General features: G+C 52.7%; 9 protein-coding genes across 9 annotated transcripts; 7 read left to right on the top strand and 2 right to left on the bottom strand.

Moving 5' to 3' along the window:
• The first annotated feature begins 2,173 nt into the window (after positions 1-2,173).
• BDZ99DRAFT_539967 (uncharacterized protein) lies at positions 2,174-4,497 on the top strand. Its single transcript, XM_033726694.1, has one exon. It carries the CDS (start codon positions 2,283-2,285, stop codon positions 4,356-4,358), a length of 2,076 nt encoding a protein of 691 aa, XP_033572482.1. The 5' UTR covers positions 2,174-2,282; the 3' UTR covers positions 4,359-4,497.
• Positions 4,429-5,828, bottom strand: BDZ99DRAFT_466504 (NAD(P)-binding protein). The gene has a single exon (XM_033720787.1). The coding sequence runs from the start codon at positions 5,506-5,508 to the stop codon at positions 4,597-4,599; it is 912 nt and encodes a 303-aa protein (XP_033572481.1). The 5' UTR covers positions 5,509-5,828; the 3' UTR covers positions 4,429-4,596.
• A 1,384-nt stretch (positions 5,829-7,212) lies between these two features.
• Positions 7,213-8,394, top strand: BDZ99DRAFT_396093 (HET-domain-containing protein; the record flags this gene model as incomplete). Its single annotated transcript, XM_033715979.1, has 1 exon — positions 7,213-8,394. A coding segment is annotated over one exon (1,182 nt), but the record flags the coding sequence as incomplete, so codon positions are not given.
• Positions 8,395-10,247: 1,853 nt separating this feature from the next.
• Positions 10,248-11,015, top strand: BDZ99DRAFT_539959 (uncharacterized protein; the record flags this gene model as incomplete). The annotated part of the gene is made up of 2 exons (XM_033726693.1): positions 10,248-10,855; positions 10,912-11,015. Coding segments are annotated over 2 exons (609 nt in total), but the record flags the coding sequence as incomplete, so codon positions are not given.
• Positions 11,016-11,655: 640 nt separating this feature from the next.
• BDZ99DRAFT_450109 (uncharacterized protein) lies at positions 11,656-13,602 on the bottom strand (the record flags this gene model as incomplete). The annotated part of the gene is made up of 3 exons (XM_033718150.1): positions 11,656-13,177; positions 13,226-13,522; positions 13,575-13,602. The coding sequence occupies 3 exons, from the start codon at positions 13,600-13,602 to the stop codon at positions 11,940-11,942; spliced, it is 1,563 nt and encodes a 520-aa protein (XP_033572478.1). The 3' UTR covers positions 11,656-11,939.
• A 1,593-nt stretch (positions 13,603-15,195) lies between these two features.
• Positions 15,196-17,825, top strand: BDZ99DRAFT_450105 (WD40 repeat-like protein). Its single transcript, XM_033718149.1, has 11 exons — positions 15,196-15,589; positions 15,643-15,664; positions 15,733-15,812; positions 15,860-15,934; positions 15,981-16,106; positions 16,166-16,186; positions 16,234-16,395; positions 16,445-16,504; positions 16,561-16,667; positions 16,784-17,737; positions 17,805-17,825. Exons 1-10 carry the CDS (start codon positions 15,377-15,379, stop codon positions 17,517-17,519), a joined length of 1,602 nt encoding a protein of 533 aa, XP_033572477.1. The 5' UTR covers positions 15,196-15,376; the 3' UTR covers positions 17,520-17,737; positions 17,805-17,825.
• A 329-nt stretch (positions 17,826-18,154) lies between these two features.
• Positions 18,155-19,264, top strand: BDZ99DRAFT_480224 (uncharacterized protein; the record flags this gene model as incomplete). Its single annotated transcript, XM_033722322.1, has 1 exon — positions 18,155-19,264. One exon carries the CDS (start codon positions 18,155-18,157, stop codon positions 19,262-19,264), a length of 1,110 nt encoding a protein of 369 aa, XP_033572476.1.
• A 1,383-nt stretch (positions 19,265-20,647) lies between these two features.
• Positions 20,648-21,145, top strand: BDZ99DRAFT_501724 (uncharacterized protein; the record flags this gene model as incomplete). The annotated part of the gene is made up of 2 exons (XM_033723839.1): positions 20,648-21,079; positions 21,125-21,145. Coding segments are annotated over 2 exons (453 nt in total), but the record flags the coding sequence as incomplete, so codon positions are not given.
• Positions 21,146-22,196: 1,051 nt separating this feature from the next.
• BDZ99DRAFT_539943 (uncharacterized protein) lies at positions 22,197-24,243 on the top strand (the record flags this gene model as incomplete). Its single annotated transcript, XM_033726692.1, has 8 exons — positions 22,197-22,260; positions 22,314-22,387; positions 22,445-22,517; positions 22,566-22,736; positions 22,778-22,862; positions 22,911-22,974; positions 23,020-23,151; positions 23,198-24,243. 8 exons carry the CDS (start codon positions 22,197-22,199, stop codon positions 24,101-24,103), a joined length of 1,569 nt encoding a protein of 522 aa, XP_033572474.1. The 3' UTR covers positions 24,104-24,243.
• Positions 24,244-24,907: the final 664 nt, after the last annotated feature.

The following is a 24,907-nucleotide window of genomic DNA, read 5'->3' as shown; positions in this document are numbered from 1 at the left end:
TCGTCGTCGTTCGTGGCAGGTGTTTCGACGTGTTCATTCGTGTTGACTTCGGCGCGCATAGAATTAACCTTACGGGGAGGTTTCTTTCGATTTGCGCGTGCGATAACTTCCTGCTGTACGTTCTGAAGGTTCTGATTCATTGCTGGGTGCGATATTGTACAGAGGTGGTATGGTGTTGGACGCGTTGATGTGAGTTAGGATGAAAATCAGGGTTAGGAGACTGCTTAGTAAGCACTTCTGCTAGGTGGGCTCTCTATAGGATACTCTATCTACGCTCCGCAAATAGGAATCAATCAAACCAATCAAATCAATCAATTTGATGCCTTGAAGTTGATTTGATTGATAAAATCCACCTCTTCGGATTGATTGATTGATTTGGTTGAACCAAATCAAATCAATCAATCTATCAACTTAAGTTGATTGTTCCCCACTCTGATCATGACTCGATTTGGCATGGAATTGGTTAGGAATACCATGAAAGAGACGTGCCTTGAAAACAAAAGCTAGCTTTCACTTCCGCGACGCGAACACCCGCTACCATTCGAGTGGCGTCTAGTAAGGGCACTTGTGCCGAACCCTATCGGCTGGGCGACCTATTTTTCCTCGACGCAAGGTACGCGACACGTAGGTGGGCCAAATGTCAGGTTCCAGACAGGCCACCGTAACCGTAGCGTTCTCGACCTTGGAGAAGATTCGTGCGACAACGGCGATATTATTTGGTCTAACCAGCTGTCGACATTTCGAAGTCGATCTCCCATAATGCTTCATCGCAGCCAAGGTTCAAATGCGGACGAGAGAACTCATGCCCCTTCCCTTACTCAGGGACCGGAAGCTTATTGCCTAGAGCGGTACAAAATTGAATGATTCTAAGCTCATGAAGGGCTTTCAGCATGAGGGAAATTTTCTCTGATATGTAGATGTTAAACGGTGACAAGGATTGAGGAGGAAATGTCTGACTACGCAGACAATATCAAGAAGGGTAGCAAAAGAGAAGAGACGGAAACGGAAACGTTGAATAAGCATTATAGAGATACTTGATACTTAATGTGGCTTTGCTGGTGGTCACTACGACGAAAACACTTTCAGTAGCCGCAGTGGCGGTAGGTTGAGTGACGCAGCCAAGCTTTACACCGTGCGGACGATTTTGACCCATGTTAGTATGGTTTCGGATTGGCCCCTCAGTCCAATTGAATCGCCGGAGTCCCAGTGGTTCGACCCGACCGTTGAACGAGTTAAGATTGGAGAGAATTGGGCGTAGTCTTGTCTCAACTCAAGACAGATGAGGATCCCTGCCACATTCTTCTGTAACTGAGCAACATGTTGGCCTTGGTGAATAAGTGACTAAAGAGTCAGCCTTCAGTGCAGACGAACGAAGCGGTGAATGTTACCTTGAGCATTGGAGTAGATCAGGACTCAGCATAGATCACCTTTTTTTACCTAGATGTAGCCTGGAGGATTGTTGAACAAGCGACCCGCAGAGACAAGAAGTTGCGGGACGCTTGAGCCGTCAGTAGTATGTGTTCGGGTATTCGGGTAGGGCACTAGTACTCGAGTAAAGTACATAGTGTGTAGTGGGCTGAGATCAGGGCAGCTGTGGATGGATCACCCTTCCACGCGACCCTCGCCTACCACGCACGGAATCCAAGCATCGTAGGAACCAACCGTCGGAGAACACTAGATTCCATAATGATTCTGGAAACGGCTGGCGACCTTGAGAGCCGAAACATCCAATGCCGAAGTGCTGCCACCGGATGCGGCTCGGATACGGGCACGGTATTCATTGTCGACGACGGCAGCGAAGTCTCGTCGCAGGGAGGGGAGGTTTCCTTTCTACTGCGACCAATAGCCAGATTAGGCAGAAGAAAAATGTGGATGAAGACCTTGTCGGAAGGTGTGAATGAGTGGGGTTTTGGAATGAATGGCACCGAGATGAAGTGCATAGGCCCGACAATTCAGATCACGTGAATAGCACGCATACATATTTAAATTCCCTTAGAGTTATGCCTGGTATTTGTATGCTGATATGAATATCAAAAGCTAGAGTACAAGTATATCAAAAAGCCTGTACGAAACTTGACAGCCAGAGAAAGAGTAGCCCACGTGATGATCTATTCGCCACGGAGCGCGGAGAATGAATCTCGCCGACGGAGAGTTTAGATATTGCACGCGCTATCAATCAGCTGTGCCTCATCCGTACGTCTTTCAAGGCAGGATTATCGTCCTCGCTAGTTTAGACTCCAACAGAAAGAACACTTTTCACTTCCTCTTTAGCGCTTTCTTTCATGAATTCTCAACATATGAGCCCAGATCTCCTTGGCGCGCCAGATCATTTGTCCCATGCGGTTACGGAGCGGGCGAAAGAGGCCCAAAAAGGCAACGTGCGAAACAGGCGACGAAAGACATTCACTGGCTGCTGGACATGCCGGAGTCGACATGTCAAATGCGACGAACAGCGACCGGCCTGCAAGCGATGTCTCGCTGGAAAATTCACCTGTCGCGGCTATGAAGCTCGTCTGACGTGGGTTTCTCAGTCCCACAAAGTGCCGCTCCCGAAAGGCAATGGTCAATCCCGTGCGCACCGGCGACATTCAGACCAATCTACTATTAGCACGTCTTCTGATAGTCTTCAAACTGCGATTCATCCGCCTGGCCACGCATCTGACGCTATACCTCAAACACGAGGAGCTTTCTCGGTTTTCCGAAGCAACGAGCAAGATACGGGCCGCGACCCCAGAGATGATGGGGGTAACCCTCACTCTTATAATAGGGTTGAAAGGCGCCTACGCCGACCCAATTTTGAGTCCCAGACCCCCTTTAGCACATCAGGGTTTAGTGACCTAGAGGCCGGTTTGAATTCACTCGACGAAATGCCCGCAACTTACGAGGCGCCCATCGCCACTGGGAACCCTCCCAGACAGAAATACGACCAGTTCGGAGGGTACGCGACTGATTTCTCCCTCCCCGGAACCATTCAAACAGACGCGAGTTCTAAGGACCACAATTCAGGCGTCTGGTTCGATGATTTTGCTTTTTTTGGCTTGGCAGGCGCAGACCAGGATTGTATCGCGCCATCGACTCTACCAACCTCGGAGACATCGTTTCTTTCGATGGCTCCGGATTTCCAAGCCAGCAACCCGATCTACTCAGCTACTTTCGATCCGCGCGATCACCAACTACGGTCACAAGGAATGGGTCACCTAGCAAGACATCTCGACTTACTGCCAGCTCCAGCTCAGCACCGACACTTGATCAACCACTGGGTGACGCACCTTTGTGACAAGCTCATGCCCGTTCGCAGTACCGTGAACCCTTTCCTATCCGTCGTCTCACCCATGGCACTAGAGGGCAGCCGAATGGCCCGCGACAAGTCCAGCAGCACAGTGGCCCTTTTCCACGCCGTCTGTGCTGTTTCGACCACCCATCAGGCGAACATCAGAGGGGGCTCGCCTGAAAATAGCGCCTTAGCGCTCCAGCACACGCGTCTCAGCTTCTTCCATCTCATGCGCAACATCCACTCTACTGACGCGAATGAGCGATTAGCAAGCCTCTCTACTTTATGTCTATGGCTGCTCACGCAATTCATCAGCGGCACACCTGGAGCGTGGCGAGAAGTGGTAAAAGTAGCTCGCAATCTGCTCAAGCAGACTGGAATGGAAACGTGGACTCAGTCCGTCTCGGCTTCGATCACATATCAGTGCTACGCTGCCGTCGTGCCCTTTTTCCAGACCCAGTATCTCGGCTACCAGGAGTTTCCGGGTCCCATGAAAATGGACCTCATGGGACTAGACGTAATCAAAAGCCTGGCCATTCCATCGCAGTCGCTCGCACTGATCTCCTCATTCAACATGAGGCTTTTGCAGGGCGATGTGATGGGCTCCGCGGAACTGGATCGGCTCGAGATTGAGTTCGTCCTATCTACGCCGTCACTAACGAGCGAGCTCAACACAGACAACGAGGACCATGCAATGGTATACCACCAAAGCTGGCTGTTTTACCATGCGTGTCTGCTCTATTTCAGGTGCAACGCGGGCCGAAGGGAGCCGGAAAATGAAATTCAGGACTTGGTGAGAAAGTGCGTGGAGCACATCGAACATCTAGACGTGCTTCAAATGGGCGGAAATCCCAGGACCTGGATACACGCGACCGTTGCCTTCGAGGCTGGCACTTCGGAATTGCGTAATAGGGTGAGGGCTTCTTTCGCTCGGCGCAAGAACTTGGCGTTTGCGTCTTGGGATACGCTCCTTCTCGCGGCCGAGGAGGTGTGGAAGATACGGGATGGAACGCTGCCGGGGCGCAAGCCAGAGCCTTGGCCCCGGATTCTTGCGAAGTTGCCTCAATTTGATGTACCTTGGTATTGAATCTGAAGACTTCGAGGTTGAACACTTTGTCATTATTCATGAGCCTAACACCTGACACATGATTCCTGATGGACTTGCCAAGAGTTCGTAAGACAGATCGGGTTGAACATGATTTTGTATTGAGGTAAATTATTAGGTATACGTGATAAAAAGGAGAGTAACATGACGCCGAAATATACTCCGACCGAATGTATTACGCTAGCCACTGGCAGTCAACACATTCCCCAGAATCCAAACCTTAGACAATGATATCCGGATGCTGCTCAACTTCCTCCACCAAATCCCTCGGCGTCCGGAATTTGATTCCTTGAAAGAACTGCTGGCGATGAGCGGCAACCTTGGCGGGAGGCAAAGACCCGGACTCGCTGAGAGAGAAGATCTGATACGCGGCGATGAGGCGCGTCATCTCATCTGGGCCGTTCTGAAAGGTATCCTCCAGTTTGGCAAGGCTACGGTACTCAACGCTCATGTCGGGGTATTTATCGAGGATCAAAGCCGCCAAATCATTCCAGGAAGATTTTTCCCCCGAGATGTACGTGTAGCGCACCCAATTCGGCGTTTGGACGAGCTTGACCACCGCCTTGGCCAGGTCCCTGACACTGGTGAAGTCCAGCGGCTCTTTCCCCGTGCCGGGAATGACGATCTTTTTCCCCGCGAGGTCGATGGCGAAGACGTCGCCGATCTCTTTCATCCAGCGGTTGCGGCTGGGCACGACGTAGTCGACGAGCCAACCGCAGGCGATCGTGGTCCACTCCAGCTCGTCCTGGTCTTTCAAGGCCTGCCGGATTGGTGCGCGGGTGACGGCGTAGAAGGCCGGCTGGTCGGGGAACTCTTCGATGTTGCCGCCGTACTCTGAGGGAATGAAGCGCTTGATTGTGGCACTCTGTTTGCAAGCTTCGATGAGCTTCAGATGGACGTCGGTGAAGGTTGGCGTGTATTCGAGGATGGTCGATATGAGGGTAGTGCAGCCTTCCAGGGCCTGCACGAGAGATGGCACCGAGTAGTCTGTGACGACCTGCTGGATGCCGGGGAGGTTCTCGAAGTACGGCTTTGCTGAACGGCCTAGTACAATGACATCGATACCGGTCGCGACAAGCTCTTCGGCGAAGTAGCGTGCAACATCTCCGGAGCCAGCGATAGCGACGCGCATTTTGAATTTGGATATGAAGATCGGGGGTACGGAGATTGTCTGATAGATCGGGGGTAACGAGATTGTCTGGTAGATCGGGAGCGAGAAGAATGTCTGATGGATTGGAAGTGAGGAGGTTGTCTGATAGTGATTTGGATAGTATGCAAGGAGTGCCAGAAGCCCCTCCTTATATATTCTATAGCTAGCACAGCAGAACCGCCTCCTCGGGCTCAGATGCTCAGAATGGCGAAGCTGCAGCTCAGGGGGGATTACTGGTGACAACTGAGTGCTGCTGATGAAGCAGCTTGACCAGCTTGCGACGACTGCGAACGGGTTGCTCCATCTACCGTCTTCTTTGTGTCAACTGATAAGCCACTCCTGGCACACTATATCAAGCATAAGTGCTCAGCGAATCAAGTCAACGGCAGCGGCCTGAATTGTGGGCCGCCCGCCCTCGAGTCGGCCTAATACCTCCGCTAGGATCCACTCCTCTACGCTCCTGAGGTTAGGGATCGACTAGCGTGGCAAGAGGGGCTTCGCAGTTGATACAAAGAAGACGGTAGTCGACTGTAGATAGTTTGATCTTACGACTGTGTCTGACGACAACTGGAAAACCAAAGGACCGATCAGGTCCTCGAAGCCGAGCTGTGAAACCAGACTTCTTGTGTAAGCAAGGAATATCACTTCCTAATTAGGCGATCCACAGCGAGCTTGGCGGTCACAGCGAGCTTGACTGCTGTGCCTGTTAGTCAGCCAGCTTCTGCACTATCCCGAGCCCCGGATCGCCCCACCCATATCCTTTTGGATTGCAGTGCGCTTCGAGTGACGCGTTGTGGCGTCGAGTCGAGAACAGGACTTTGGATCGTACACCCGACTCCGTCAAGTTTCGCACAGTGCACTCAGGTCTCACACAACAGTCTATTGGTCAGATCGGCCGCGAGAGATCTTGCTGTTGGTATTCTATCTCTTACCCTCTACTCCAACAACGATACACCAGCTATAGTATAGTTCTCCTTTTTTTGGAGACGTATAGAACGGAGCCCGCTCTAATTATTCCCCCCTACAATATAAGTATTCCAGCCATCTTACTCGACTGGCCAATCAGAGCTTGCTATGGATTCTCCACTGTTTGCCCGCCGGAGTCGGGGGATAGCGCAGCCGATCATGATGATCAGGCAACACAAGACCCGGTGATGACGACAAACTAGAAGAGCAATGAGCTGAAACTGCCTCCGATTCTTCTTTTACCTTTGTATGTATGAGGCCTTTCTGAGTTCATATTGAGTGCAAAGAATTCCATCAAATCTGCATCCGTCTGGCTTGTTTTACGGTGGCGGCGATGGAGATCACTAGAACGTCCACGTGATTTTAGAGCGAAACGCAAGTCACTTCGGGTTGCGAGTCTCACATCCCATTTACACTCTATCATTTTTGACAACTTCAGACCTACACACGCTATCTTTTTTTTATATAAATAAACTTAGTGTTAATCTCTATGTCTGCACGCGCATAGCACGCTTTGGCATTATGCTGTCCAAACCTGTCTAATTATCTGGCGCTGAGGCGCAGCAGGGATAAGGCAGCCTGGCAGCCTCATGGCTGCGCTCATAAGACCGACACTGCCACTCCCCCGGCAAGCCGAGTCAAACGACGTATGGAAACTTATATGTCTCGTGAACGAACTTGAGATGACATGCGATGGAGACGTTCATCGAGAAGGCCGCAATGGAGACAACGACCGATGGCCACGATGCCGAAATCGACGCGCCTTGTACTCCCCCGGCTCAGGTGATACACTCAGATCCATTCCGCGAGCCTCCTAGAGCCCCGAAACCGAGTGAGAGATTTCGTCCAAAAGAAGCTCTCATACCCAGCATCCATTGGCCTGAAGAGCTTTCCTCTGTAACTCCCACAAAGCGAAGGAAGCTCATCAGCCCCGATAGTGCCGAGAATCGCTTCGGACCACTTCTTGACGACAAGAGCAAGCGCCCACGACTTCAAAGTGCCCCTCAGGGACCGTTGGATCTGCTGAACCGGGTGTCGTATCGATATACTCCCTTAGACTTTTCAAAGTCCCAGATCAGGTTACTAGTCCTCAATGCAGGATCATTCGAGGATGAGATCTCATGTCGCTTACAGCACTTCAGCTTTGACAGTAACGTCTCGTTCGATGCGCTGTCTTATACTTGGGGAGACCGAAGTAGCGCTCGTTACATACGAATCGGCGATAGTTACCTCCAAGTGACGAGTAATCTGGAGGCAGCGCTACGACATCTCCGACTTAGGAGCTCTAGCCGGACTATCTGGATTGACGCTCTGTGTATTGATCAACAGAATGTCCAGGAGCGAAACCACCAAGTGCAAGAGATGAAAAGAGTCTATGGATCCGCTCGGCGAGTGCTTGCATGGACAGGAGTGGCTCAAGTTGGCAGTGACCAGGTCATGTCAAAAATGGGAGCAGTCTTCACGAAGAATGTAGAGGTATCTCACTTCAACATGCTCTCTCTCTACGCCTTGACGTCGCGGTCTTACTGGTCTAGAATCTGGGTCGCACAGGAAATCGCCGTCGCGAATAAAGCTCCACTCATCATCGCTGGAACTCAAAGTGCTCCTTGCTCTGCTTTCAACATGTTTTTCTCTGAGTTTCGAGCAGGCCTTCCTCCAATGGCATCATTCCTGGCTCTTCGCGATCGATTCAGGAATGAGAGAGAGATAGACTTGGCGTCCCTGCTATTTCTCACTGCGCACACCCAGGCGACTGATCCACGCGACAAAATTTATGCGCTACTCGGACTCGCGCGCGAAGTCGACCGAGATGCCATCATTCCTGATTACTCGAAGAACTTTGAGCATGTGTGCAAGGAAGTTGTTCGGCATTTAGTCCGTCATGACCGGAACCTTAAGATTCTGTCTCGCAAGAGTTCAACTCAAACCGCCACGTTCCAGTCCTGGGTCCCCGACTTTAGCACTGAGATGACCGCCGGAGAACTGTGGCAATCTGATGAACATGCTCAGTACAAAGCTTCCGGAACGACGAGCGCTATCGCTTGTTTCTCGGATGACATGAGCACGCTCTGCCTAGAGGGTTCGTGTATTGACACCATCAACCATGTTTTCGGGCCTTTCAAGAACGGACGCGACATCGTCGATCTTCTTCCGAGTATAATACAAGAAATTCCGGCACACCTACCCAAGGCAGGAGCCGGAAGAGCTTCCACTCAATCAGCATCGAGTAGGGATGGCGATGAGCCAGAAGAACAAGTGAATAGGGCCGCCGCGATACCTTCCGTTGTGTGCGATGCCTTTGTCCAGACTACGCATGATCATACCGAACCAATATTCACCCAGCCTCTTCAAAAGTCGACAAGATGGTGGATCATTGATGAAAACAGATTCCCCACTTCTGGACGCCAAGATCTACCCAGCGGGTATCCGCAATATGATGATCCATTACCCAGTGATCCTCCGAATAAGTACCCTGCTTTCTATCGTTCAAAGCTTCTTGCTGAAGGAACGAGAAGAAGAAGAGTTGTTTCTTTCGCAGCGGAGAAGCCGTCTGATGCTGAAGAAGGACGGGCCGCTGGTCCTTCAAAAGTACAAGCTACACAGCCCTTAGTTGAAACTCTCGCGTCTCGCTGTCTCTTCGTCACTCAGACCGGCTTTATTGGAATTGGACCAAAGCACGCGACCCCCGGCGATCTTGTGTGCCTACTCTATGGTGGCGACGTCTTCTACATCATCCGCAAATACTTCGGTCAACACCAATTCGTCGGCGACGCATACGTTCATAACGCGATGAATGGCGAACTCCTTCGCTCGAAGCCAGACCAGGAGTTCATCCTTCGTTGATGCTGGTCTAGCTATGATTCGAGACTTGACGTTCTGACCACGCCCCGAAACGCGGCGCTCCAAATTACAGCCCCCAGAAATGATATCGTGAGAAACAGAAAGTTGGATAACCATAAGAGGCCATAGACAGTCATCTGAGGGTTCAATACGGCGGGAACACACCTCCCATTAATGGTGCACGGCCAATTTGCAGCCCACCGAAATAACATCATGAGAATTTGGAAGATCAATTGGCAGGAAAGTCCTCGGGAGGCTGAATCCACCTAGTAAAGAGATGCTGCAATTTAAACCTCCGCGGAAACGACATCTTGAGAATTCTTCCGACGGCTGAATCTCAACACGCGGGGTGGCCTAGTTGATTACATGAGGTGCCATAGAGAAACACCGCTCAGCTCGATTTACAACCTAGGCAAAATCTGTGGCTGGATTCACCGACACGTATGCCAGTACTTCAGGTGTTTTAAATCGCACAGTCTTGCCAAAGGCCTGGACACACCGCTTTGCCACTGCTTGGGGTGCCCCCACATGCTTTCATTCTTCCAGATGCGATATCAAGATTACCGCCGTGGGAATCGGGCTGCCCTTAAGCCACCCGGCCACCGGCTTACCAGGGCACCCTCTGCAGCGGCATCGGGCGAGCAAGAACGAACCCCGAGCAGTAGTATTTTGTAACGTCTCACGTGTAGATGACTCTCAGTACCAAGACATGAGTTTGGTCACTCCTTGAAACTGCTTGGAGTGCTCTGACAGGCTTTGGAAACTCTAAATACGATGTAAGGGCCAACGCAGTGGATATCACACTACCTTTTGACTAACTGAAGACACATCAGCTAGGGCACTCCTTACAGTGGTGCCGAAAGAGCAACAGCGGAGCAGGAGGATTTTCGCGGGCCCAAACTTATGGCCTAGTACTGGCAATCACCACCACCTCCTTCCGCTGCAGACCTCACCGTCCTCCTCTTCGTCGGCGGCTTAGTCATTCGCACGTGGTTACCACCTCAACCTCAACCTTAACCTTAATCCAGCCACTCCTTCGTCCACACCCTACCCTCCACACCTCACCACCCCACCAACTCAAGGTCCTCTACGGCGCAAAAAATGCCCAACACCACCCCCTTCGCCCCCTCCACCAACGTCTTCGCTCCCCTCACCGCCCTCCCCACCTCCACCACCACCCCCCCACCCATCGCCATCGAAAGACTGGAAACTTTCACCCTCTCACCCGCCGCGTCAAACCAGCCCACGAATACGCCCACGAATACGCCCACCGAGCCCCCACCCAAACCCAAGAAGAAAGCCCACCGCAGCGCCCGCGGCGGCAAGAAGAAGGCGCCGAAAAAGCCCCTACCCGACACATCCCCTTCTCCCCCTCCTCCTCCGCCACCGCCTGTAGCGAAAGACACGACTGCGTTCCTCGCCGCATGGACGACGCTCGGCGCGCAGCTCTGCGCCATGGGCCCCGAAACGCGGCGCGCGCGGGCGCGGGAGCTGGCCGGGGTGTTGCGGGGGCCTGGTTTTGGTGAGTTTCCCGCCCGTTGTTGAAAGGGTTGTGAGAGTGGTTGCTAATGGGTCAAGATCCGGGACGGTTTGGGGGATGGCCGTGGGATGGGGATGCGGAGGAGGGGGATGGTGGGGAGGAGGCGGAGGAGGTGGAGTGGTATGATGCGGGTGGCGGGTGATTTGAGGGGGGTGGCGCCGGTGGGTTTGTGGGTTGGAATGGGATGGGCGAGGTAGGGTAGCGGGGACGGCGGCTGATGGGTGTGAGCGGGAGACGAGCGATAGGGGAAGGGAGAGTGGGGGGGGTGGAATTGAACGAAATGAGGGTGTATTATGGATGGAACTTTGATGAAAGCATCCGATGAGGAAGAATGCGAAAGAAAGATTGGAGATAGCTCACGCTATCCATCCCTGAGGACATAGCTCGGATGAGAATATGAGAGTGTGATGGTGCTTTAATGGACGCCTTGTGTACTCTTGCTTACCGCTGTCGGAGGTGCTTCGGTGCGGTATGAGGAATTTAGACATGACGTATAGTTCTCGACAAGGCGAATCAAAGCGGATCCAATCCCTTCTTATCAACGACTATTCGCGCTATTCGGGATGGCTTACCAGATCATCTGTAATCCCGAGATACAAGATGTCCAAGCCGACAGCATGGAAGTTACTTTCTACCACCGACCTCTTCACGACCCAATCTTCTCCCCCCCCCCCCCCCCCCGGCAACTCAACGCCAGCATTGTCGCAGGATCGAACAAGAACAGCAACCTCCCTCACCAGAATATTTCCTACACAAGGCGCATTTCAAAGAGAAGAGAGAAGAGGTGACTCGGTACAAAGCCGTGCGTCTTAATATTAATATATATACTCCCCACATCCCCAAAACCGTAAACGAAAGATCCACCGCTTGTGCGTAAAGTGGCTCGAATCTGAACCAGACATGCCATCTGCCACCCGCTCAACTCAGTAATCCACCCGTAAGATACCTTATATCTTCATGCCTCATGCCTCATATACTCCGAAAAATGGTGTGTGCTTCGTGTCACCGAAGCGAGATAGTGTTGTGTGGTGACCTGGCCGACATCGATTTCTCAACGTCGCAGAGATCACTGGTATGGGTTCCGCCCCTGGCCGCCGTTTCCACTGAGTCCGGGATCGCCAAAGGGATCCTTCTGCGCAGTGCCGGAGACACTCCCACCGCTGCCGCTGCCAGACTGGTATCCCGACGGCGTCGCAGGGAGCATGCCGGCGCCGTCATGGCCAAAACCCCCTTCAGGCTGCCAGATAGGGAAGCCCTCGGGCGGCTGGCTGTCACCGACGGGTTTGCCTCGAGAGTATTCTGCAAGGCTGCCGTTGATGCCAGTGAGGGCCCATGCGAAGACCGCAACGTCGCGGATCGAGTTCATGAAGTCCATCTGGCTTGGACCAACCTGCGGTTGTTGCCATGGCGCGTTCATCATAGCTGGATGCTGAGCACCGAGCGGGAATGGTGGAGCAGCCGGGAGCGGCGGGAGGAACACAGGCTCTGGAGCCCAAGGCGCGGCAAACATGCCACGCCGAGGCACTTGGAGTTGGCCGGCTGCGGCAGGGATCTGGCCTGCGTTGTACGGCATTATGGGACGGGCACGACGCAAGCATACGACGAGACCGTCCGAGGTGCAGGATACGACTGCTTCGAGCTCGATGGGGTCGTTGCGGGATACGCTGGAGCCGCCGGGGGAGCCGACTGAAGAGTCGATCGAGTGTGGGTTGCTAGACTCGCCGAAGATGGCTTCGGTGGAGTCAGCGGGGCTGGAGCTGGAGCCCAAGTTGGCGCGGGAGTCGTTATGAGGACGTTCCTCATGGGTATCAATGCTGTGTGATGTGGTGGAGGTGGATCCGCCGATACCAGTGCCAGTTCCATTGTCATCTTCGTCGTCAGAGGTGGTCACATCCGTCATCTCAGCATCGTCCTCGCTTTCATTGGTTGCGATGGAGTGGTGGCGGTCGTCCTGGCGGGGATCACGGAACCAGAAGCGAAGGTAAGCGATGGAGTCGTTGCCTTTAGCCGACTCCAAACATCTAATGGCATCCTCCAGGCAATTCTCCTGGATGCAGAAGTAGAAGCTGCGACCTTTCATTTCCTCGCTGGGAATGCCGATGATTTGCTCAATCCCACTAGTAGCATACATGACGGTCAGGGTGCGAGTGAAGCGATTGAGGAAGAGTGCCGCACGGGGCTCGTGAGTCTGTTCCTGAGGACCCAAGCTGAACTTGCTGGACAGATGAGACAACATGTGGTATCGAGGGTCCTTGGGCGAGGACGAAAAGAGACGCCGTACGAGTGGTGCTTCCACCGCTCGCTCTGGACTGAATTAGACAAAGGACTAAATCATAGATTGGAAGCACTTACTTTGGCTACTCTCGCCACGACGATAGATGGAGGTGCAGACGACCATGACATCGTAGACGACCGAGAAGCAGCACTCGCATCCGACCCACTCTCCCTGGCGGTTCTGAATGCGGCAGTAGGCTAGCACAGCGGCCTTGTCGAGGTCTACCCCTCGACTGTGCAGCTTGCGAGCCAAAGGGAGCTCTTCGGGATGGAAGAAGTCCCAACAAGACTTGTTGACCACCTCATCGGGAGTGTGGCCTAGGATGTCGACTATAGAGTCGGACGAATACAAGATTTTCGCATCTTGCGAGAGGTCTGTGGGAGGGAAGGTCAGTGCTATCTCGGGCCCAGAAGAGATGAGACTGACCGTGAATGGTGATGAATGTGGTATCCATGGTCACGGACTGGGTGGAGAATAGGCGGCTGATGTATTCACGAGACTGCTGACGATCTTCTGCACCGGGTGGTCCTGGGGCGGAATCTAATAATTCGCGCAGGACCGGCGGTGAAGACAGGACAGAGTCCCAAGAGACCTTCTTATACGGGGATCACGGCGGGTCGCCTCGAGTCGTGCTTAAAGGTGCTACCTTTGCGAGTCTTGTACTCGGGTCGGCTGTGTCAGGATAGGGCGGCTGGCGTGCGGTTCGCAGGTTGCACTCGGCAGCAGCAAACGTCGGCCGAATGGCTGCGTTGGAGATGAACAGCGAGCCGTGGAGGAGCGAATAGATGAATTGCGCCAATGTTCCCGTGGGCGTGGATGCGAATGCGGCTGCGAGGTTGCGATGAAGGCTGGGGGTAGGAGGCGTTATATAGATCCCCACAAGGATGCTGGGCGAGCGATCAGCAAGCCACGCGCAGGCATGAATGCACCGAATCGCAGCGGAAGAGCAGCATCAGGGTCCTCGAGCTGGGAGAGCAGCAGCCGGGTGGTCCGTGGTGGTGAAGAGGCCCCAGGCCGCGGCGCGCTCGAGTGCTGGAATGCGGGCAGTCGGCAGGGCGCATTGGGCGACAGACCCTGCCGCAGCTCTTTCGGCGTCCGGCGGGACGGGGGCAAGACGAATGGGGTCAATGGCATGGGCGGGCTGCAGTGCGGGTCTGCAGCGTGCCTGGGAAGCGTGTGGGCTGCCGGACGAGGCGCGAGTGTGGCCGTAATGGTGGCGATGTATTCTAGCGAGGTGAAGCAAGACGTTGATCCCAGCCCCGGACGATGATGGACAGGTACGGAACGAGATCCCTTGACGGAGGAAGCCCTCGGTGAGTATCCTGTGCACCAGAGCGTGTAGTTCGGCTCGCATTCAGCGAGCAAAGGACCCAGCAACGGGCGGTGGACGCGTTGTGTACAGAGAGGGAACGCTGGGCCTGGTGTGGAGTCGCGGGTCGGCTAGCCATGCACAAATGACAGCGTCAACCAAGGGCGGCGAGAGACACACGCCTGCACGTGCTTTTTCTAACGAAGCGTCCCCGAACCCTGATATCTGGGCGACTTCAGGCGTGATATGGGCGTCGGAGGATGCATGATCTGGGCTCTTTCGGCGGCCAAGACACCTCCTTCCCACCAACAACTGCCCTTGGAATGCTCACAGCAGCGACAGAGCGCCCTCAGTTCATCGGCCCAGCAACCCGGACCAAGGCAAAACCTTGCTCATCTGCTCGCCGGCCCTCTGCAGCACCATCGCCTCACTCTTCACAACGGCACAAGCACCTCGGCGCCTCCTCCGAGGAATTTTCCGCAGACCCACCAACCGGCGGACTCGACAGCAGTTGCACGACAGCAGCTTCGGCGTGCCGGAAGTGGTTGCTCGCGTCGCAGGCTGCCGACCGGCCGAATTGTGTTGGTGGCTCTGTGTCGTTTCTTTTGCGTGCGCAAGCCAAATCGACGATCCGATGAACGAGCCAAGCGATCGACATACGCTAGCTGTTTTTGATTCGCCATCCAACTTTCTCCCAACCACCTTCCTCACCGCAGGGGGTACCACCGGCACGACTCTGTCCAATTCACTGATTGACCACACGCGGAATTCGCCCAGAATGTGCACAGCGAGTTTCTGCATTCATCTCAGCAACTGTCTGCCCTCGCCCGATGCCCCTGATTGCTAGCTGTGAAGGCAAACTTCACCGCGCCAACACCACGAGCCCGGTCCCAGGCGCTTTTGTAGCGCCAATTCGCGGATGGGCTCCCCAACAGGCACCGGCAGGGATCGCGCCTTCTTGCAAGCTTTCCACCAGCAGTCCACTTCAGAGGCGGCCGCTAGATACGCTACTGCTGCCGCTCAAGACTTCGCCGACGCACCCTCCGCTCACTCGGATTCTGCAAGGCAATTCGACACGACGCCCCATCGTCCAGCCGATCTGCCCTCGCTTAGATCTACAGTGAGGCTTGGAGTGCGTCCAGAATTCCATCTAACTGAATCCTTCTGCTGACACCGGTTCCGCAGGCCAAGGGTACAGATGTTCATAGTACGTTTGTACGCTCCTGTGAGCTTATACAACGTCTCACCGCTCTTACTAATCACGCTCATCCCCAGCTCCTTGGTATGATATCAAGTTCTACCCCTACACACCGCCCGGTGTGGATCCCGTCTTCGCCGTTGTTGGTGACCGAGAGGTGCGTGCCCCGATGCGCCCACGTGTGCGTCTCTGACCCTGCTGTAGACCGTTGTATGCAGATGCGTGCTCGAAAAAGGCAATGCTATCGAAGTTCTCAAGTGGTTCAAGGATGAAGAAGAGGTTTGTGGACCCATCGTTTTACTCGCCTTCTTACTCACCCTTTTAGGCAGAGGAGTGGACACTCAACAGCCTCGAGTGGGCACAAGCAGAGAATGGAGACCCACTTGTCTGCATTACGGGCTCAGTTGCCAAGATCAAGGTTCTGAACGTGAGGACGGGAGAATTAGCTACGGTGTGTACTCAGACGAACTCTTTCGGTTCGACTGGCGTGGCATTTCTAACAGACTGTAGACGTTGACAGGACATGGCGCGGTAAGCTTTTCTTGTAGTCGTGGTAGGCTCCTACTGACTTCCTCCAGCTTATCAACGATTTGACCATATCTCCCCTCACTCCCCGAATACTAGCTTCCGGCTCTATGGACCATTCCATACGGATATGGAGTTTAGATCCCAAGCACAGCAAGAACCCCACCATGGTAAAATGTGGTGGGGGCGGGCACAAAGAAGGCATTCTGGCAGTAGTATGTCGTTACTTTACCTACACTGACAGATCAAACTGACACTTTAGAGGCATTCCATAGAAATGGCCGTTATCTGCTTTCTGGTGGTATGGACACCATGGTCAACCTCGTACGTCACATTAAGTTACCCCAGATACTTCCGTACCCTCAGACTAACCTCGAAAGTGGGTATTACCAGAACTTCCCAATGAAACCGCAGGGACGGACAAGACGACCCTCGTACACTATCCCCACTTCTCAACTACCGAGATTCATACCGACTTCGTAGATTGGTTAGTGCTCTATCCATAAACTCTCTCATATATCCTACTTAAACCCCAATCTCTACTTCTCTGCTTTGTTATCTCGAAGCACTCCTTGAAGATTTGGATACACTAACCCCCTCCAGCATTCGCTTCTACGGCGACCTCATAATCTCGCGGTCCGCCAAAGAAAACAAAATCCTCCTCTGGCGCATCGACGGCTTCAACTCCGATGATCCCCTTCCCTCTCTATCTGAAGCCCCAATCCCCCCTTTCTCCTCTGCCAACAGCTCCCGTACCAATCACCAAACTCAGAACTCTGACTCCTCCGGCACTCGCTCCGCCTGGCGCGGCCGTTTCCAGCGCCTTCTCCAATTCGATGCCCCTCACACTCAGCTCTTCTACATGCGCTTCGGTCTCTTTCACGAGCTAGGTCACTCCCCGATCCTGGTAATGGGAAACGAAAAGAGCAAGATCTTCTTCTGGGATCTGCATAGGCTCGAGAGTGGCGACGTGAACCTGAGCGGCAACACAAAGCTGAGATCTAGGAGCAAGAAAGGCAAAGACAAAGAAAGCCTCGCCCGTGTTCGTGAAGAAAGCATCGCCGAGTCCGCAACCTCAGGGGCCAGTGAGGCGACTAGTGCACAGGCGTCGAGTTTAGGATCTTTTTCTGTGAGTGGAAAGGGCAAGGGGAAGGCGGTTGTGGGCCCTGGGGCTGCAAAGGCTATCGGAGACCCCTTCTTCCCGATTCCGGCGCATAAGAGCGTGGTTATCCCCAAGGTGAATTTTGCGACAAGGCAGATTGCGTGGAGTAGGGGTGGTGAGTGGTGTGTGGTGGTTGGAGACGAGGCGATGATTTGTTTGTTTCGGCGGTGGGGGTAGGGTGGTTGGTAGGTGGAGGTGTGGTGGACTAAGTAACCCCCTGACGAATGCTTCGGGTAGAAAATGTAAGAATTCATTGAGAAGGTTTAAAAGTTCAAAGAGTAGAAGTTGGTAATGGTTTGAGAAGCGGGAGTTGTTGTGGCTGTTGCGGGGCTGATTTTACAGACTCTTTCTAACATGAAGCCCTATAACAGTTGGTTTGCGGACACGAAAATTTGGTAAGAAAAACCGGATGAATTTTGCGTGGACTAAGGCGATGCTAACCTGAAAATGCGTTGTATATAGGTAGACGCATCCAAGATGACTCAAACCTTGATAACATCCAATAAGCCATGTTGATCTGCTTTACGCTGGATACGTGCTACCCACGAAGACATCAATACCAGCATACCGAATGACTGAGAGCTGTCAATACAATGTAATGACTGCTGTAATTCTGCTCGACAGAATTAATCATTCCAAACAATGCACATTGTATTGTTTAGGTACGGCCTTAATAATCTCGGACTATATATCCCTTCACAACTTGGTCGTAGTCCAACTTCACAAAACTCGGAATTCCATATCGACTCTCTCACACCACAGCCTCCCCCACAGCTTTTCTTCAAACAAGCTCCAAAATCATAGATACAGATATGGGAATGTCTGGCTCCCTGCCACAAACTAGTCTGCTGCTAGATCTCGAACGAATACCGCACAACCAATGTGACGAAGGATGCGAACACTACACTGATCACGTCGGCATGCATATGTTCGGCCATATCAATCTGGTCCTCAAGACTTACCATCACCTCTTACGCGAGGAGTGGCGCAAACGCAATTCTCCAAATGAACCCGAGCCTCTGGTTTACGATGAGTATAATCCACCGGCACGCTACGTCCGGCTCTTCAACATGGCTATGGATTTCGGCAGCCGACCAAACCATCGCCATGAATCCACACAGACGTTATCTGCTTCTTGGGTCTCCTTCCTAGAAAGGCTTTGCCGCTTCGAACATCTAGTGGCCAACTGGAGGTCGATTGTTGGCCTCACCCTACCACACATTCTCGACCCAGGCACCGACTGGGATGAACCAAAACCGATAAATGCGGAAACACTGACTCAAATCGTAAATTCTGCCCTGGATGAGCTAGGACCCGCAAACTCGCCCACTGCCGAAGACACCGACCCCGATTGCCCCATTTGCTTCGATCCCTACAACACCGCAGACAGACACCGTGTTAGCACCAAAAAATGCAACCATTCTATGTGCATGTCCTGTGTTACTGAGTGGACGACCGGTGAGAATGAAAATGCCAACAAGTGTCCCTTCTGCCGTCGCGAACTCTTCCCGCGCCGTCTCACCCCTCGCCAAGAAACCCTCGCTCAGATTGCCACCGAATCTGACGGCGCCTTCCGGGCCTCTCTACTCCCGCTTGTACGCGACGCGGACACGCGTCGCAGGATAGCTGCATGGAAGGGATGTTTCGCGCCGTTCATGGAGGAGATGGGGACGAATATGTGGGATTTCGCGTATATCCTGGCCGGCTTTGAGATCACTTTCCGCAACGACGACGATGACGGGCGCGTTGCGATTGTCGCAGCGAGGATGCAGGCGATGCTGGATCATGTGGATCATTTGGTTGCGGGGTTTCTGGGGAGGAGGGAATTGGCGGAGCGGTATCGGGAGCGGTCGCATGAGTGGGCGAAAATTGCGCGTTTGGACAGCATAGAGGAGATCTTGAGGGGAGAGGGGGGTGAGTGAGTGGGCTCTGCTGGCTGCTGACTGTTACTTCAATCTGAAGCAGCAATACTTTCGATCTTTTGCCCTAACCGGCTCTTCGAACGCATATGAGGTCACTTTTCTTACGGTCCTACTTTCGAGGCTCATTACGCGGATATGTCACAGCTCAGGTGCCGTTCTTGACTCCTCTGTATCACTGTCAGGGGTGCCGTACCTGCTCAGCATCCGGTCAGTTAAAAGGTAGGTTGATTTTCAACGCTTTTATTGTTACACGGCACTTTCCTTACAGTGCTCGGTTTCAAGGTTGAGCACATTGATATCCCCTAACATAGACTTCATTCTTGACATATCAACGCTACCGCCAGGAGTGGCTCAGCCGCTACTCAGCAAGCCAGTCAAAACGTCGCCTTCATTCAAATGCATCAAAACCTACATCACAATCTTCGGTCTTCAGTTCAAAGCACGCAGTATTTCACGGCTTGAGTGCCACTCTTGACTCCTCGACACCACCATCAGGAGTGACCTCGCTTCTAGATACCCTAGCAGCCAAAAGGTAGCTTAGTTTCCATTGCATATCCCAGTACGCCAAAGCCATAAAGTTATCTACTAGTTTCAGTCTATCAGTCAGTCCTCATCGCATTTCTTATCAGCAAGTCGCCACCAGATCGTGTATTCTGAGGTTCCGTAGACAATACCAGTAAGTAAAGTGATGAGAAGTTGAAGAAGGGATGATGGATTCGAAGCTGACAGCCAGCGAAGCATATGTACTACTGTCACGCCCGTGTGCAGAAAGCACTTCTCGCTTATTCTAGCAGGGATCGATCTTAAACGGGCCAACGTGCTGTCGCCTTGGCGCCCCAGGCAGTAAGATTTTGCTGTGTTACACCGCTCTATCTACAGCCCGACCTCGCGGAGGATGGCTCGGCCCATCAGTGTCTGCAGTGAAGCATCCTAAAGTCTAAGCTGTATCTTGGACCCTTCTAAATGACTGTTTCGTACTGACTCACAGCGCCGTTGGACAGATTTATGGACAGCAATTGGATCGGTTCAGGGCTATCGAGAATACCTGGAGGATCCCTTCATCCCACAATTATGTATGAATATTCACAATGCCTCGTGGGTTGGCCAATTTTACTGCCTTAATAAAGCACACCTTTCAGCTCAAAGCCTGATTTTCTTTGCCTCTGATGGTTGGGCGACAAAGTGTACCAAGGAATCATTCGTGGTCGTCCCATGGAAGCACAGAACAGAGCCGTTGCCAACCAGAAAATCATCGAAATCTCATATTCTTAAGTGTCTTCAGCTCTGAACGCACTCTACCTTGTCTCCTCATACAATATGCCCTTCTAAAGCACTCTTTCTTGGGAAAAAGCGCCTCATTATCTGCATATCCGAAATCTCAAAATGGAAACTCCAGCGAGAAGGGATTTTGGCGATGCTCTGGAGATCAAAGTGGCGCCTGGAAATCATGCCGTTCGTGTAGGGGCCCTTTTCTTGAGCCGTCGTGCCTTTGAAAAAGCTGTGCTTGACCGGATAGTCGAGCCCAACCACGAATTCAAGGTCGAGGACTTCGACAATATTTTGGTGTATGTGCACTGTGCACATATCTTCAGACCCATTCCTCTGCTCCGCCATATCTACTCACCGACGGAAGACTCTTGCAAATGCCCTAAGCCTGGTTGCTGGTCTAATCTTTTCTGGCCGGGTGATGAAGAGGGCCCATACACCAAGAGCGCTCTCATAAAGACTGCTAGTTATCACGTCAACGAAAAAGCACTGAAGGCCGCTCTATTAAAGTGTGGTGACATTGAAGATTTTGACTTTGATCGACAAAAGGTATACAACTCGCCCCAATTCAATACCAAAGCTAACCAGGTGCAGCGTTCTATCTTCGTCGAATTCAATACCACCGCTGGTTACCAGGCTGCTGTTGCCGCGAATCCCCACAAAGTTGGTGATCGAGTTTTCATTGTCGAAGAGCGCGGGCTCGCTACCATGCTCCCCATTCCATTTATGGATCAGGACACGCCGGGCGAGTTGTTCCTTAGGACAGTATGGCAGCGCCATATGTGGAAGAACCTTCATGACTCTTCAGCGCGAGTGGACACCACGATTCAGACACAAATATCTCGCGCGCGATAGACCCTCTCTCTTAGAGCAAATTACTAGGAGCTATACCCGACACGGACGACAACAGCATGGCCACGGCAACAATGGTTCACGATGTCCCTGCAACTTCGAGCTTGCATGCATATTTGTTCGCTCCCTGTCCAGCAGAGTCAGGGCGTATTTGGAACGCTCACATCTTCATTCTTTTTCCCATTCGACCCTTTTGCTATTCGACCTGTCATCGCTCTGACAATTTTGCGCAACGAATCTGATCCTCTAAGATTCTGAGTAACTAAAAGGTCAAGCTTTACGGAATAGCTCGCTGTTACTAAATAATATCACGTTTTTTGGTGAATACTAAGAATCCCCGCAGCCACAGAGCCGATTTCGGATGTCATATGCAAACATTGCCACCTAACGCAGCTTAGTCCCAGATTGAGGTACTAACAATTGATGCCGAATTCTAGGCCGTTGAGTTATTGGTAGTGTTGATTGGGGGGTCCCGATCCCTATTCCGTCGAGAACCATCCAATGATCGCTAAGCACGTTCGGCATCCCTGCTCGATCTATTGGTCGACAGCTATCCTTATCATTCGAAATGACTTACTCCGATTAGTTTAGTGGTAAATCAAGAGGCTATGGAAATGAAGCTTCGTCTCGCTAGGCAATCGGCATGATAGGGATAGGATCTTGAACCACCGAAGACGGACCGGGTCCGATATCTGAGCATGTACATATATTGCTATGCTCCCGGCGATCTGGTACTTGGAACTGTCAGATCTCCGCTCTACTTTTATTAGAATCTTAGCTTGCAACTAGATCATTTAGGCATTCAATAGACATCATGGAAGCAGTCGCGGTGGTGAAGCCACCACTGTCCCAAGGGGTGGCCTATGGCATCGTTCTCGGTATGTGCAATCCATTCCTCACATAACACATGAATTTAATTGAGATCTTTCAGGGTTTGGCATAGTTTTTGCCTTGTCGATGAATACTATCACTTGGATATCACGGAAGTACCTTCATGAGAGCGCAGTGAGTAGACTAACTTCAACATTGGGGTGATCTTATACAGGGTACTAACATGGCCAGGACACCAACATGCAGTTGACAGCTCGGAAGAACGTCAAATCCGGGCTCGTCGCATCCGCGGTTGTTTCCTCGTGTATGCATACCTAAATTTCTTCATCCGAACTCTTACTGACTTCGCTAGGGTGTTACGCTACTACAATTCTCAACTCAGTTCGCCTAACCTACGTGTTCGGATTCCTCGGCCTATGGTGGTTCGTTAGCGGTGCCACCGTTAAGATCATTCTCATATCATCTTCTTCGTGTATGGAGTCTCGGTCCAGATTCTCATTACTGCAGCACTTCTTTTGGGCGGGTCAACAGCGCTGCACGTCAATACCGGAGATAATGTTATAGCGATGAACTATTTGATTCCTCTCGGCGTTGTAGTCTACACGTATTTGGGCGGCTTGAAGGCTACATTCTTGTCTGATTATATTCAGTGAGTGCTACTATCTCCGGCACGACCACAAATACTAACGCAACATAGTACTATGATCATCTTTGTCATTCTGCTTATCACCATGTTCGCTGTAATGAGTCCAGCAGCCTCCGTGCCGGCATTGGGCTCCCCTGGAGCACTTTGGGACCTACTCTAGCCAGCCGCTACTGCACATCCTGCCTATGGAACCAAAGGTGGAGAGTATCTTACCATGGAATCAGATCAGAGTCTCTTACTCGCTGGAGTCATTCTGGTGTCTGGTCTCGGATCAGTCTTTGTGGACGCATCTGTATGTTTCTTCCCATCTATTCAAGACTTCAGCTAACAGCAAGCAGTATGGTCAGAAGGCCATCGCGGGAGAGCCCTTCGCTGTCGTCCGGGGATACTTCTACGGAGGATTCGCCTGGTTCTCCATACCTTTAGATCTTTGTGCAACCATGAGCTTCGTAGCCGTCGGCCTCCAAGACTCTGAGTACTGGCTGATCCCAGGCAGAATCACCGCCTACCAGATCAACAACGCCCTAATTCTCCCTCTCGCCGCACAGGCCGTAATGGGAACCGGCGGCCCCGTCGCAGTCATCTTGATGGTATTCATGGCCGTAACCTCCTCCTTCAGCGCCAAGATCATCGCCCACGCATCCATCGTAACCTTCGACATCTACCAGCCCTACATCAACCCCACCGCCAGCGACAAAAAGCTCAAAATGGTCTCCCACGGCGCCCTCACCGGCTTCGCCATCTTCTCTGCCTCCTTCGCCACCGCCCTCAACGCCTCCGGCATCTCCATGGGCTGGATCCTCGAATTCCTCGGCGTCGTCCTCGGCGCGGCCGTCATCCCCATCGCCCTCGCCATCACAAACGCGCACGTCTCGTCCCTCTACATGATCATCGCCGCGCCCGTCGGCACAATCTGCGGTCTCGCCGCCCGGCTCGGGACCACCAAGGGCATGTACGGCGAAATCAACGTCGCCACCACCTTCGAGAACTGGAGCATGTTCGCCGGCTACACCGTCAGCCTGTGCCTCCCCCTGCTCATCTGGGCCTGCATGTGGCCGTTCATGCGCACGCCGTACGACTGGGACATGCTCTTCCTCATGCAAGCGCTCCAACCGCGCGCCGGCGACGCCGTGTACGCGTACGGCGAGGACGTGGATCTGGGCGCGGACTGGGACCCGCAGGGCTTGCGGCAGGCGAGCAACTGGGCGAAGATCGTGAGCGCGGTGTTGTGTTTGGTTATTTGATTATCATCCCGTTCTCGTTGTATGGGACGGGGTATGTGTTTTCGAGGAACTTCTTTGCAGGGTGGACGGTGGTGGTGTTTATTTGGAGTGGGTGCGCGGCGCTGCTGATTTGATGTATGCCGATTTGGCAGAGCAGGATGCAGTTGGTGGGGATTGTGAGGGGGTTGTTTGGGGCGGTGGCGGGGCGGAAGAAGGCGGGTTCGGTTGAGGGGGGGAGATGTGGTGGAGATTGAGCATAAGGGGTTTGAGGCGGGGGGGAAGGGGAAGGCGGAGGAGTGATAGTGGACCTGGTTGGGAATTAGAAGGTCGATCCCGGGTTTTGGAAGTTGGCCTTGAGCTTGCCTTCATAAAAATGACATTAAGTTCTGATTTTACAAGCACCTTGGAGCATGCCAAACGGTCGCAAGATTGCACAGGTCCTCAAGACTCACGATCAGACTTGTGGTCCGCTATTTCTCGATGCACGATTCGCATCCTGTGGACTGGACGTTCTCTATGCTGCTACGGGGGGATCTAGCAGCGCTTTAAAGGCGACTTTACTTTCCTATGACTCGCCGCTTGATTTAAAAGCTTCAGCTTCTTATATTGCGAGCTCATTCAGAGTCGTTAGGCTTGGGGTGGCTCAGCAGGGTGTATACCTCCAAAATCACACATCAAAGTCCCTAAATCAGGCTCTCAGATCTCGCATTATGTCGGCCTAATTTGGAAGGTCTAGTACTTTACATTGCGAAGTCTTTCGGAGTCGTTGGGCCTGAGGTGGCTCAACAGGGCGCGTACACCTCCAAAATCATAGACCGAAGCTCC

Source organism: Mytilinidion resinicola, assembly GCF_010093595.1.
Source record: "Mytilinidion resinicola strain CBS 304.34 unplaced genomic scaffold BDZ99scaffold_18, whole genome shotgun sequence".
NCBI classification, from domain to species: Eukaryota; Fungi; Ascomycota; class Dothideomycetes; order Mytilinidiales; family Mytilinidiaceae; genus Mytilinidion; species Mytilinidion resinicola.
This window is presented reverse-complemented; position numbering and strand designations above follow the sequence as displayed.

Coding starts and splice junctions, on each gene's coding strand:
- BDZ99DRAFT_539967 (XM_033726694.1), top strand. CDS start 2,283: ATGAATTCTCAACATATGAGCCCAGATCTCCTTGGCGCGCCAGATCAT.
- BDZ99DRAFT_466504 (XM_033720787.1), bottom strand. CDS start 5,508: ATGCGCGTCGCTATCGCTGGCTCCGGAGATGTTGCACGCTACTTCGCC.
- BDZ99DRAFT_450105 (XM_033718149.1), top strand. CDS start 15,377: ATGGGCTCCCCAACAGGCACCGGCAGGGATCGCGCCTTCTTGCAAGCT. Junction 16,107..16,165: donor GGACGGGAGAATTAGCTACG/GTGTGTACTCAG, acceptor AACAGACTGTAG/ACGTTGACAGGACATGGCGC. Junction 16,668..16,783: donor CATACCGACTTCGTAGATTG/GTTAGTGCTCTA, acceptor AACCCCCTCCAG/CATTCGCTTCTACGGCGACC.